General features: G+C 43.0%; 1 protein-coding gene and 1 pseudogene across 4 annotated transcripts in view; both read left to right on the top strand.

Annotated features, from left to right (window-relative positions):
• Window positions 1-1,216: 1,216 nt before the first annotated feature.
• NAPEPLD (N-acyl phosphatidylethanolamine phospholipase D) overlaps window positions 1,217-14,494 on the top strand; it is a 47,606-nt gene continuing 34,328 nt past the window's right edge. Inside the window, exon 1 of one of the 4 annotated variants that reach the window (XM_023192521.3) lies at window positions 1,217-1,803. In XM_023192521.3, coding sequence (XP_023048289.2) covers window positions 1,601-1,803 — 203 coding nt within the window. In that variant the 5' untranslated portion in view covers window positions 1,217-1,600. The other 3 variants (XM_023192523.3, XM_023192522.3, XM_023192524.3) reach the window with 3 other exon arrangements.
• Window positions 6,429-9,966, top strand: LOC111526691 (annotated as a pseudogene).

The raw sequence follows: 14,494 nt of genomic DNA, 5'->3' as shown, positions 1-14,494 counted from the left end.
CTCCACTATGCCTAGCTAATTTTTGTATTTTTACTTGAGATGGGGTTTCACCACGTTGGCCAGGCTGGTCTCGAACTCCTGACGTCAGGTGATCCTCCCACCTTGGTCTCCCAAAGTGCTGGGATTACAGGCGTGAGCCACCGCGCCCAGCCTTTCTTTCTTTTTTGGAAATGGGGTCTTCTCTGTTGCCCAGGCTAGAGTGTAGTGGCGTAATCACAACTCATTGTGGCCTTGATCTTGATCTCCCAGGCTCAACAGATCCTCCCACATCAGCCTCTGGAGTAGCTGGGATCACAAGTGCGGGCCATCAAGGTGGTCTAATTTTTTTTTTTTTTTAATTATTATTTGTAGAGATGAAGTCTCGCTATGTTGCCCAGACTGGTCTCCAACTCCTGGGCTCAAAGGATTCTCCTGCCTTGCCCTCCCAAAATGCCAGGATTACTTCTTCGTTGCTTAGTCAAGAACACTATGAAGAACTTTTGAGTAGTTACTTCAACTTACCCTTTGGGTTTGCATGTATGCTGTTTTTTTTTTTCTTCTGTTGTACAAAGGTATTATTTACCTTGTGCAGTTTCAGCTCCACCCAGGCGCAAGCAGCTCTTAATCACGCTTAAGTTCAGCAGCCACTCTAAGCTAGCCTGAGGAGATAAAGTCCACACTTGATATAGTTCTTTACATTCCTGCAATGTCACACAGGCACATTCACTTTCAAAATGCAGAATAGTTTGGTTTGCATTTTTCTGCCAGTTTTATCTCCATTTAGAACCTGTGGTGGTGGTTTCTTTTTTGCCAAGATAACCCCACAGACGAACTTTTTTTTTTTTTTTTTGACCCCTGGCACACCCCAGGAGGACTTTTGTAATCTTTTTGCCCAACCACCCAATGCTGAATTTTACTTCGATCTGACTGTACTTAACTTTACTTCTTGAAACAACTAATTTCATTTTGCAGTTTAAAAAGCAAATCCAGTAAGAAACTCAGAATCACAACTGTAGGCTCTTTAGTAGTCATCCTAGAGTTAAAAAAGATGCAAATTTAGATGAGAACCGTGTGTGTACTAGGGGGCTGTGATATCATTTTAAAAGTAAACGAGCACACAGTGAACAATGCAGTCCTGCCATTAATATTCAATACCTACTGCACAACACTTCAAATTTCAGTTTCGTTTCTTCGCTACCAGGATCCTAGCGCCATAGGCTGGAAGCATTCCAGTGCTTCTCGACTGTGATTGAGTTGACTATGAGAGTCCATCAAAGGGTCTGCAGGATCCCATTTAGTTTTAGCAACTGTGGCTGGTGTCCAGGAATGTGTTCATGCGATCTGAAAGTAAGCCTCTGGCTTAGGACAGCTGGGGGGAACCAATTTAGTCTTAGGAGGGTCCTGCAGAGTGTTTGAGTCGCGAGGCGGGGCGGGGCAGGCCGGGAGAAGGCTGCGTGCTCCCAGGCGCTTCCTTTACCAAGATGGCTTCGACGCCCCGGCCCACAGGGGCGGCCATCTTGGTAAGGGTTAGAGAGGCAGCCTGAGGCAGGCCGCTGATGGCCCTGCTGTGAGATTCGAAGGTCATAATAAGGGAGTGACCCAGCGACGACTCGCCCCAAGGATGGCGAGGCGAAGAGCGCTGAAGCGCTGCCTGCAGCTCCTGGCACCCTCGGCGGAGCCGGCGAGGCGGACAGGGGGTCGGAAGAACCCGGCCACCGGCCGCCGAGGCCCCTCCCGCTACGCGGCGAAGCTTTGCAAGGGGACTCTGCGGCCGGAAACCGAGGAACAGAGGCGGCGCGCGCGCCCAGCCACCCCCATTGCACGGTGAGTCCGCGCCCCCGCGCTCTCACCCCGCCTCTCTGGCCGCGCGCCCGCGGCCCGGGATCCCGAGTGCCCCGGAGCTCCGTGGTTTCTGTGGGACCTCGCGGGAGGCGGTTTTCTCCCGCCTGCTGTGTGGCCTCTCTTCTGCCTCATCCAGGGTCTCTGGGCAGAGCAGTCCACACTCCCGAGCCTGGGGTGGTTTGGGATTCTTCGGCGAAGTGGAGCGGTCTCAGTGGGTTTCCCGGTCCCCGAGCCCTCCCTCATCCCGGAGATGCCGCACTTGTGAGCGACAGGGCTTCATTTGAATTTTCGCACCTCGCGAGTTGCGGAGCCTGCATCTCAGAAGCTGCCTGGGTGAAGAGCCACAGCATTATTTTTTTTCTCTTTGGGAGAGTAGCTGTCTGGGATTTGATTGAGATTCCATCTTCACTGATAGAATACATGTGGGTTTATCTTATTTCGGTTGTATGTAAATGAATGGGTCGACAACTTCCTCCGAGCAACTTATTGTTGCTTCATCTAGAGTATTTATCTTCTAAAAATACATTCCAACAGGTTTCTCCCCTTTTATTTTGGAATAAGTGTACTTATTTAACTATGGAATGGAAATGAAGAGCAAAAAAAAAAAAAAAAAGGAAGGGGGGCTAGCTGGGGAGCGGTGGTGTAAGGCTGTGCTTTCTTGAGTTTTCTGTTCTGTGGTTGCTTGCTGCTTATAAATTGGGTATTATTGCGGGCTTTTCAGAACACGTATTCAGATAGGTTTTTTTTGTTTGTTTGTTTTATTTTTTGCTTTTTTTTTTTTTTTTCTCCAAGCTAGAACTCGATATGGTCCTGGTAGTTGAGATAGATACTCTTCCATGGGTTCCGGGATCACATGCATCGTTATACCTCAGTTAAACCTGGAAAATATTAAGGGAGTGAGTAAAGTTTATCGACCTTTTAAAAAGTCATTTCGTTCTTGTCTTTAGTGTACGTTGTTATATATACATGTTATAATATGAATGACTCACCTGTTTGGCTTTGGCTTAGCATGAAATGTTTGCTACTTGATAATTCTGATTAATTTGTCAAGGAAGTCATTCCTGAGATGCAGTTCTTCAAATTGAGAAATAATTTCCATGTTTGTTAAAAAATGGAAATCTCTAACATCTCCATTTCTATTTTCAGTTACATTGGTTATGAATTAGCCGCAGACATGGACTTCGTTTAGAAAGAAGTTATGTAATCTTTAAAAAGAAAAGATTACCTATATCCCACAATAGTGTGATTTTTGTTGCAAGCAAATACTAGGTCTGTTAAAGAAGAAATTTAGGGTAAAAGTACTTATTTAAAATAATAATTTAAGAGAGAGATTGAGGGGTTAAAATTTTTTAAGTCAGCTGAAAATATAGTCAGGATTTTCAGAGATTTTATTTTGTTAACATTCTGCAGGCTTTCCTGCTACAAGAATTATAGTAAGTCTCCAAGAGACAAAAATACTTAGTGTATTTCTCATACCCTTATTTTCACTCATAATTCCAAATTATATTTTAGAAATTCTATATTGCAAAATTCTAATTTTAAAATTAGTCCAGTTATAACTGTATGAAGAACATTTTAGCATAAGCATTCCATCACAGGATTTTGGTTATGCTTTAGTTGATACAGTCATCCTTGTGTTTGTTTGAAAGGGGTATTATGTTACTTTGAGTGTTGGTGCAGTTGGAAAACTGAGGGGATTTTTGTGAACATTTAGTCTGTGTTTGGAAAAGCAGCAGTATTTGCCTTTAATTTTGTAGTTTCATTCTGCTTTTTCTTTGTAGTGATGGATAGCTGTGGATATAGTGAGTTTTTCCATTGCTTTCTACGCTTTCTAAATAAGAGTATAGCTATAGCTGGAGGACTGTTAATCTGGGCTTTTTAGGTTGAAATGCATACACATAAAAAGTGTTTTCATTGAAGTATTGTTAGGGAAATGAACTGTGTGTATGATTAATCTTTAAAGAGCACTTTTATTCTGGAGGCCTGTGAGGGCATGCATAAAACTGTCATTAAAATATCACTCATGTGATTTCTAGCATAAGGTTCAAGAAATATATCATTCGAACGCCTATACTACTGAAGAATTCTGTCTACAATTTATAGTGCTTTGCTTGATTTGTCTTTTGAATTTATTAACCATTTATTGTGTATTTAAGTATTTTACTAACAGACTTTGGAGACAGATTACATATGAACTCATATATCCCCAGGGGCAGTTTTATGTTAGAGATACAGTCTTCTACCTCAGCTGGTTAAAAAATGTATTATAACTTTATCATTTACAAAGCTCTTTCAAGTATTTTAAATATATGTATATATAGAGAGAGTTTGATTTTATAGACATAAAATATGAAATTATTAGCCTTGTTCCACAGATGAGGAAAATAGGACGCCGAGAGCCTGGGAGAGTCTGGTGATTTGGCCAAGGTCCCTTAGCTCAGCAGCCCCAGGCTACAGCAGAATATATACACTGCAGACTCATGTTACACCCGGGTTCCAATGAAGTGAAAGTGGAGGAGTGTGGATCAGCAAGCGTTGGTCAGCAACACACTCATAGATTGCACCCCTGCCTTTGGGTAACAGGTTGTGAATGGTCAGTGCTGTTGGCTGTGGAGGCACAGGTCTGGCATATAGATAGATCAGCATAATTCAAAATCTTGATTGAAAAACAAGTCAGTTTCTGCCTGCTACCTGAAACAATCCATTTTTCCTCTTGAAGGCGCAGACTCTTGTGTTTATCTAATTTGGGCACCTTCCCAGACTAAGGGACAGTAATATATTGATTGAACAATGAATAATGAATGCCTGTAGACTTATGTGTGATTTTGTAATCTCTCTCAGTTGCAAGAATGAATAAAGAAACACCAAGCTTTCTCATTGTTACTAGCACTCTTAAACTGGTCACATCTTTTTTTTTTTTTTTTTTTTTTTTTTGAGACGGAGTCTCGCTCTGTCCCCCAAGCTGGAGTGTGGCAGGGCAGTCTCAGCTCACTGCCACCTCTGCCTCCTGTGTTCAAGCGATTCTCATGCCTCAGCCTCCTAAGTAGTTGGGATCACAGGCATGTGCTACCATGCCCAGCTAAAACTGGTCACATCTTAATAGGACACTCTGATGACAGCAGTCGTTTGTTTTGAAAGTTGTTATTTTCTGTATTTTGAAGGTCCTTCGATTACAAAGATGTTCCCTGTTCAAGTTACTGTGTTTGTTCCTTTGGTTTGTTTAGAGAGCTCATGAAAAGCTCTGTAAACTAAGCTGTCTGTATATTCTGAACGTGTGTGTGTGTGTGTGTGTGTGTGTTTTCCAGAATGTTGTGGTGCTTTGTGGTTAAAGTAGCCAGTGAAAACTTAAAGAGTTTCTGGACTCAAATTCTTTTTTTTTTAAACTTGAAGCCGAACTAAGTAAAATACCCCATATAAAGTAAAATGTGTAATTTATCTTCCTATGCTGATTGTATGCTCTTTTGGTTCCAAGTGTTTTTAAGCGTAGTTAAGGTGACAGCATGGCTGATAGATAGTCTGGGTTCCATTGTCAGCCAGAGCTAGATCCTTGGAATGTCATGTAACTCTGTGGCCTGACTTGCTTTACCTCTTAGGTAAAAGGGTCACACAAGTGATGACTTCTGTCATGGAGTATTCAAGTTGGAAGGGACCTTAGAGGGAACGTACCTGGTTCTATCTCTTTAATGTGCAGATTTTTAATTTCTGCTTTCATAGGAGTTTAGCTTGTCATGATTACCTCAAAATTGAAACATCAAAATTAGGCTTTTCCACCATTTCACAGATATGAGATACTTCACAATTCTTGCCTGAAAGTTAATTCCTTTCTCAATCTTTCCTCATATAGTGTCTCACTTTTATATGTAGACCAAATGCCCATTGTATGTAAATGTACATGTGCCGTTTGGAGCCTGTTTTTTTAGCTGGGTGAATGCTAATACTGGTGCACATATCAAATTCATCAGAATGAAGGATTTGATCTAATAAACATTTTTGGTATTCTTAGCAACATTGTCTTAGTTAAGCCTGATTATGTAGAGCATTATAATTTTTTTCTTTTGCTTAGCCACCCGAATACCTTCACATCTTACTTTATAATCTTCATCTTCAATTTAGTTTAAACTGCCCACATATTTATAAATTTTGTTGAAGATATGACTATGCATTTATATGGTCACCTGAGGCATAGAATGATCAGCCCTCCAGGTTTTCCCAGAACTGAGGGAGTTCCCAAGATGTAGGAAGTTTTTTTTTTTTTTTTTGCAACCTCCACCTTCAGGTTCAAGCAATTCTTGTGCCTCAGCCTCCTAAGTAGCTGGGACTACAGGCGTGCACTACCACACCTGGCTAATTTTTGTATTTTTAGTAGAGACAGGGTTTTGCCATGTTGGCCAAGCTGGTCTCGAACTCCTGGCCTCAAATGATCTGCCCGCTTCAGCCTCTGAAAGTGCTGGGATTACGGGTGTGAGCCACCACACCTGGCCTAAGATGCAGGACTTTAAATGTTAACACCGGGAAGTCCTCAGGCAAACCAGATATGTTGGTCCTCCTACCTGACAGTGTCTCTTTATGGGACTTGACTAGCCGTTCTCCCCAGCTTGAAAGATAACATGTTAGATGGTTTTATGCTGGATAAACTCAGACACCTTTTGAAAGCAAGGGAAATGTCTTCAAGGTACTATGTGTATTTTCTGTTTATGTGACTAAAATATAGGACCAATTATTTGTTGATGGTTCTTTTCAATGTAACTGTAAGTTAGAAAAATTGAGCAATAAAAGTTACAGCATTTGAAACCTTCTTCATGTAAAATTAAAGGGGCAATTATATTTATAAGAGAACTAGTATTTACTGAGCATCTCCCAAGTACCGTTTTTTTTTTTTTTTCAAGAGACGGAGGCTCGCTCTATCGCCCAGGCTGGAGTGCAGTGGCGCGATCTCGGCTCACTGCAAGCTCCGCCTCCAGGGTTCATGCCATTCTCCTGCTTCAGCCTCCCGAGTAGCTGGGACTACAGGTGCCCGCCATCACGCCCGGCTAATTTTTTTTGTATTTTTAGTGGAGACGCGGTTTCACCGTGTTAGCCAGGATGGTCTCGATCTCCTGACCTTGTGATCCGCCCGCCTCGGCCTCCCAAAGTGCTGGGATTACAGGCGTGAGCCACTGCGCCCAGCCCCAAGTACCTTTTACTTTGAAAAAGGAGATAAAATTTTGTTGAAAGCCAAAAAAACAAAACAAAACAAAAGGCGAGCCTTGTCAATGAGACTGTAACTGTTTGCTAAATGCTACTAGCTTTAGAACCTAGGTATCTATTCAAGATAAATTTATTGAATTTTCCTCGTAGATTCAACATGATTAGTGGAAAGAGCATGGGCTTTGGTATCTGGTCAACTTGGGTTTCATCCCTAGATCAAACTGTTACCAACTTTATTGCTTTGTGCAAGCTATTAAACTCCGTGAGCCTCTTTTACATCACCTATAGCATGAGGATAATAATGATCTGAAGTGCTTGTACATAGGAAGTGCTTAGTAAATGATAAATGGACCAGGTGCCGTGGCTCATGTCTGTAATCCCAGCACTTTAGGAGGTCAAGGCAGGAGGATTGCTTGAGGAGTTCAAGGCTACAGTGTGTTGATCAAGGCACCCACATATGGATTAGGAAAGCTGTATTTTGGGCATTTGTTACCATTAGTGTTTTTTTTTTTTTTGAGACGGAGTCTCGCTCAGTCGCCCAGGCTGGAGTGCAGTGGCTTGATCTCGGCTCACTGCAAGCTCCGCCTCCCAGGTTCACGCCATTCTCCTGCCTCAGCCTCCCAAGTAGCTGGGACTACAGGCGCCCGCTGCCATGCCTGGCTAATTTTTTGCATTTTTAGTAGAGACGGGGTTTCACCGTGTTAGCCAGGATGGTCTCGATCTCCTGACCTCGTGATCCACCCACCTTGGCCTCCTAAAGTGCTGGGATTACAGGCGTGAGCCACTGAACCCGGCCTGTCTGTTTTGTTTTGTTTTTTTTTTTTTTTGTAGGAACAGAGTCTCATTGTGTTGCCCAGGGTGGTCTTGAACTCCTGGGCTCAAGTGATCTACCTCCCTTGGCCTCCCAACATGTAGGGATCAGAGGTGTGAGCCCCTGTACCTGGCCAGTTTTAATTTTTGTTAGCAGAGTTGGTGGAGATCCCCACTGTTGATTTTTGTCTCTCTGTCTTCTGGTCACTTTTGCTTCTATTATTTGACCTCTAGCAGGAGATCTTTTAAAAAAACAATTAACTATATCCCAATGAAGAGTGATTAAGAGTTTAAGCTCTGGTTTTTTCATTTATTCCATAAATATTGTGCACTCATTGTGCACAGGCTGCTTTGTGTTATTATAGACAATGTGAATCATTACTGATTACATTTCCCTTTTATTGACTTGGCTTCCTGAGGGCACAGAGTCAAATTTGTGACTCAGTTGGCTTGAGTACAAGCCTTGCCCTATCAAACTTTCTTTTTCTCTGTCACCCAGGCTGCAGTGCAGTGGTGCGATCTTGGCTCACTGCAACCTCTGCCTCCCTGGTTCAAGTGATTCTTCCATTTCAGCCTCCTGAGTAGCTGGGATTGCAGCCGCCTGCCACCATGCCCAGCTAATTTTTGTATTTTTAGTAGAGATGGGGTTTCACCATGTTGGAGAGTCTGATCTCGAACTCCTGACCTCAAATGATACACCCGCCTTGGCCTCCCAAAATGCTAGGATTACAGGTGTGAGCCACCATGCCTGGTCCCTGTTAAACTTTCTACCTAGCAACGTAGTCTTCCCATCCCACTGTATAGCAGTTTCAGGATGATGCTGCCTCTCTAACTTGGAGTGCTGAACAGGAAGTAAGAGTAGGATTTAAAGCAGTGGTTCTCAACCCTGTCTGTATATCAGAAACACCCACAGAACTTTGAAAAATTACTTAGAGAAACTGCCCCACCTAACATTTTGATTCAGTAGCCTCAGGTGTAGTTTAAAAAGCTCTACAGGGGAGCTCTTTGCTTTCCCTGCTGTGGCCGCAGCCGTGAGTATACTCAGGCTTCCGAAGAGGCTCGCCTCTAATGTCCTCCGCTGTGGCAAGAAGAAGGTCTGGTTCGACCCCAACGAGACCAATGAAATTGCCAATGCCAACTCCCGTCAGAGGATCGGAAGCTGATCAAAGATGGGCTGATCATCTGCAAGCCCTTGATGGTCATTCCCAGGCTCCGTGCCGGAAAAACACCTTATCCTGCCGGAAGTGCAGGCACATGGGCATAGGTAAGCAGAAGGGTGCAGCCAGTGCCTGAATGCCAGAGAAAGTCACGTGGATGAGGAGAATGAGGATTCTGCGCCGGCTGCTCAGAAGATACGGTGAATCTAAGAAGATTGATCACTACTTGTATCACAGCCTGTACCTGAGGGTGAAGGGGAATGTGTTCAAAAACAAGCGGATTCTCATGGAACACATCCACAAGCTGAAGGTAGACAAGGCCTGCGAGAAACTCCTGGCTGACCAGGCTGAGGCCCACAGGTCTAAGACCAAGGAAGCACGCAAGCGCTGTGAAGAGCACCTACACACCAAGAAGGAGGAGATCATCAAGACTTTGTCCAAGGAGGAAGAGACCAAGAAATAAAAGCCACCCCCCTTGTCTGTACATACTGGCCTCTGTAATTGCATAGATCAGCCATTAAAATAAAACAAGCCTTTATCTGCTTGCAAAAAAACAATCAAAACAAACAAACAAAAACACAGGTAATTCTGATGTACATTTGAGGTTTAAGGGCTTGTATCCGTGTGGACTGGAAATGATCTAGGGAGGATTTACATTTCATTCCTTATCTGTCACATACTGGAGATCAAATCCTTTTTTGAAAACCTGTTTTGACCATGGAAAAAGCAGATGGGGGAAACAATATGATAGTCGAGTCATTTGGGTAAGAGAGGCAAGAATACTGAAATGCTTTAGGGGAAGCTTAGTTATTCGTGATTTAGGTAGAACTGGCCTTGCTTACCTATTTTGCCAGCTCCTATTGTGGGAAATTTTTCCTTTGAGCAAAATAATCTGTTTAACTGGGGCTTCAGGCTCTGGGAAAAGTGCTGAGTCTGCATGTGGCCACCGTTAGTATCATGAGTTTTCAGCTTCTGCTCTTAGGGCCAGTGAAGGGAGATAAAGGGAAGTCAGGTTGATGATTATTTTTAGAACCAGGAGACTATCAATGAGTCTTCTGAGCTAACGAGAGCCTTCAGGTGATTCCAGGAGGGTTAGTGAGGCCACAAGGAACTATGAAGTCGGGTAGGAATCCTGTTTTGTGTTAAGAGTTCTGTGAATTCCAAGATCAGGCCTTCTGTTACTCAAATAGAAAAAAAAAAAATTCCAGAGTTTATTCTGTTTCAGTTTATTCATGCCATTTCCCTCAGCTCCCTTATCTCATTAGTGTAGAAATGCAAAAATGGTATACATGTATATCCTACTATCTATTTAAAACAGTGTTTACAGCATAGTAAAACAGTGGCTTAGTTATTGAGGGCTTACTAGGTACTGTGTGCCAGAGACTGGGCTAAGAATTATGAAACTGAGGCTTAGTATGATAGGGGGCAAAGTTGGGAAGCATTTATTTTAAGATGTTTTTATTTTATTTTGCCCCATTTTCTGGTAATGTGCTTTTTCCTGATAACCCATTCAAGTATATTTTAATTATATTCATTTTTAATACACTTTTATAATTTGCTACATACTTTCTGCTATTCTTAAACAGAGGCTACTGAATTGAACTCAGGGATCTTAAAGTCCCTTTGAACCTCAAGATTCTATTAACCTTTTGGGGATGTCTCTAGCCTCACTCTGACCCTGTGATTTACGGTGTACTGAAGACTCAGGAGATGGCTGAACGGGGTCTGGTGTAGTCGTGTCCTGGGCCTTGTTTTCCTGTAAAAGTCTCACTGTTCGTTTTTTTTTTTGTCATTTACCTTTTTCTCACAGAGGATGGACCATGCATGACACTGCGGGCAGAATAACATGTCTGCCCTTTGCCAAATTCATTTGTAAGTGAATCAGGGGTTCAAGTAACCTCTCTAGTGACTTTGTTTCTTTCCATCACCCTCTCTGTTGCCATCAGGGCCCTTTAACTTGTTGGCTGAATTCAGAAAGTTCTGAGCTTTTCAGCGTCTCTGACCTGCTGGATCACAGGACTGTTGCTGTCAGTGTGAACGGCTCAGCCTAAGGAAAAGTATTCATCACCATCTTGAGAATTTGGCCAGTGTGTTTTGGAAATGCCTTATTCTAAAGTCTATACCATTTTCATTAAACAGAGCTGACGCTTCTGTAAACGTGATACTGAGCCAAAAATCTGTATGGTTTATGATTTTTTTTTCCCTAATGGATTTTGAATCCCTGGAGGTCAGGGCTTCATATTCTCCACAGCAAACTGGAGAGCTAGGATTTAGATAAGGTAGACGTTCTAACAATGTTTCTTAAATATGACTTTTAAAATGCTTTAAGTTGAAGCCCTTACAAGTAATATCTGGAATCTTTTTAAGTTTGAAAATGGCTATTTGTATCAGATTTATATGTCCCGGCTCTTAATAACCTCCTAGTCTACCTGATATGCACTTTCTTCCAGTAGATAACTTTGCTGTTCTCAGGTGAAATACTTTGCTTATCCCTTGCCAGTCCAGCCTGGGGAAGGTGGCTGGACCTGAGCTGGGAATTTTATTTGAGGGAGTGGAAATAGGAGGGGTTGGCCAAGGCTGAGTCAGAGGGGACAGCTCTTTAGTGGCCTGAGCTGGCTCTTTGGTGCAGCCGAAGATTGTTAGAATTTTAGAGGTGGTGAGACTTTAGAGGTACAGCCCAGTTCTCTTATTTTACAGATGAATGAAAGAGAGTCTTAATGATGTTAAGTGACTTTTTAAAGGCTGCAGAAGGCTGGGTGTGGTGGCTCACGCCTGTAATCCCAGCACTTTGGGATGCTGAGGTGGGTGGATCACCTGAGGTTGGGAGTTCAAGATCCACCTGGCCAACATGATGAAACCCTGTCTCTACTAAAAATAAAAAAAAATCGGCTGGGTGTGGTGGCGTGCACCTGTAATCCCAGCTACTCAGAAGGCTGAGGCAGGAGAATCGTTTGAACCCAGGAGGTGGAGGTTGCAGTGAGCCGAGATCGCGCCACTGCACTCCAGCCTGGGCAATAAAAGCAAAACTTGGACTCAGAAAAAAAAAAAGGCTATAGTATTCAGTAGGGTCAAAGTTGGAACTGGACTGAAGTCAGAAAGCAGTGAAAAGTGTGCTTTTTTTCCCTCTTTCTCTGTCCTATCCAGGAGCTATGAAGACATGTTTCTCCTTTGCGTTTCTTTACAGGTTATGCTTTAAATTGGAAGTTTTTCTTTTTGTATACTTAATTATGAGATGGAGACAGTAGAGAGAAGGTAGTCCCATTTTGGAAGCTTTTTTTTTTTGTTAAAATCTTGGCTCAGGAACAGTAAATGAACATTTTAAGATCATCTACCTGCCTGGCCAACATGGTGAAACCCCATCTCTACTAAAAATACAACAATTAACAAGGCATAGTGACGCATGCTTGTAATCCCAGCCACTCGGGAGTCTGAGGCATGAGAATCAGTTGAACCTGCGAGATGGAGGTTGCAGTGACCCGAGATCGCACCATTGCACTCCAGCCTGGGTAACAGAACGAGACTGCGTCTCAAAAAAAAAAAAAAAAAAAAAAGGAAAGATCATTTGACATATTTAGGATGCATTTTCATTTTTTTTTTTTTTTTTGAGACGGAGTCTTGCTCTGTCGCCCAGGCTAGAGTGCAGTGGCCGGATCTCAGCTCACCGCAACCTCTGCCTCCTGGGTTCACGCCATTCTCCTGCCTCAGCCTCCCGAGTGGCTGGGACCACAGGCGCCCACCACCTCGCCCGGCTAATTTTTTGTATTTTTAGTAGAGACGGGGTTTCACCGTGTTAGCCAGGAGGGTCTCGATCTCCTGACCTCGTGATCCGCCCGTCTCGGCCTCCCAAAGTGCTGGGATTACAGGCTTGAGCCACCGCGCCCGGCTTAGGATGCATTTTCAAGTTCCACAGGCATCAACTTACTGTTCCTCCTGCCTTGTCCTCCCCCAACCTTTTCTTTTTTCTTTTCTTTTTTTTTTTTTTTTGAGACAGGGTCTTGCTCTGTCACCCAGACTGGAGTGCAGTGGCTCAATTACAGTTCACTGCAGCCTTGACCTCTTGGGCTCAAGCAGTCCTCCCAGCTCAGCCTCCTGAGTAGCTGAGACTACAGGTGCGTACCACCACACTGGCCTGACCTTTTCAATTAAACACTTCTGTATATCATTTAGGTATAATTGATTATACCGGAAATGAACCTGCACTTTGTGCTTGGTATTATTTTTTAAGGTATTAAACAGATGATACCTATGTTATTTCAATAAATATTTTATGCATGTATTCCAAATTTGCCATAACATGACATTTTAATTTGATCACCCTAAGGATTCCAGTCGTAAAAGGTATTTGTAAATGGGCTTTGTTCTTAAGCCAGCTGTTTCTCTTGTTTTATTGTTTTTGATTCTAATGATCAATAATATTAGGTCAATAAATAAGGGGAAACCTCTTATTTTAGAGAAAGCTTCTAGAGTGTTTTTATATTTTGGTGACTTAAAGTCTGTTAATAGACTGTATCCCAAAGATTCAGATTGCATTTTGCATTCTTTCCTCTCAAAACTATTTATTTGGGGCCGGACGCAGTGGCTCACGCCTGTAATCCCAGCACTTTGGGAGGCCAATGTGGGCAGATCACGAGGTCAGGAGTAAGGTCAGGAGTTCGAGACCAGCCTGGCCAACATGGTGAAACTCCGTCTCTACTAAAAATACAAAAATTAGACGGGCATGGTGGCGGGCGACTGTAATCCCAGCTACTTAGGAGGCTGAGGCAGGAGAATCACCTGAACCTTGGAGGTGGAGGTTGTAGTGAGCCGAGATTGTGCCACTGCACTCCTGCCCGGACAATAAGAGCAAAACTCCGTCTCAAAAAAACAAAAAAGAAAAAACCAAACAAACTATTTGGACTCTTAAATGCTTTTGGTTGGTTGGCATTTCTTTGTGAATTATTTGTCAAAATAATTTTTTGTCTGTAATTGGATGAAGGCTTTGCGACCAATTTAAAGTTTTTTTTAACAAAAAGAAATACATGTTTTTTTTTTAAAGGATAACAAAACTTATGTACTTTTTTTTTTTTTTTGAGACGGAGTCTTGCTCTGTCAACTGGGCTGGAGTGCAGTGGCCAGATCTCAGCTCACTGCAAGCTCCGCCTCCCGGGTTCACGCCATTCTCCTGCCTCAGCCTCCCGAGTAGCTGGGACTACAGGCGCTCGCCACCTCGCCCGTCTAGTTTTTTGTATTTTTTAGTAGAGACGGGGTTTCACCATGTTAGCCAGGATGGTCTCGATCTCCTGACCTCGTGATCCACCCGTCTCGGCCTCCCAAAGTGCTGGGATTACAGGCTTGAGCCACCGCGCCCGGCCAAAACTTACGTACTTTTATAGTCTTGTTACATAAAATTAAGGAAAGAAAAATGAAAAAAATTCAGCAAGTTAAGTTTTTTTTTTTTTTTTTTTTTTTTTTTTTTTTTTTTTTTTTTTTTTTTGAGGCAGAGTCTCGCTCTGTCGCCCAGGCTGGAGTGCAGTGGCCGG

The sequence above is a fragment of the Piliocolobus tephrosceles genome, chromosome 8 (assembly GCF_002776525.5).
Source record: "Piliocolobus tephrosceles isolate RC106 chromosome 8, ASM277652v3, whole genome shotgun sequence".
Taxonomy (NCBI): Eukaryota; Metazoa; Chordata; class Mammalia; order Primates; family Cercopithecidae; genus Piliocolobus; species Piliocolobus tephrosceles.
Note: the sequence above shows the minus strand (reverse complement) of the source record. Positions and strands in the feature narration are given on the sequence as shown.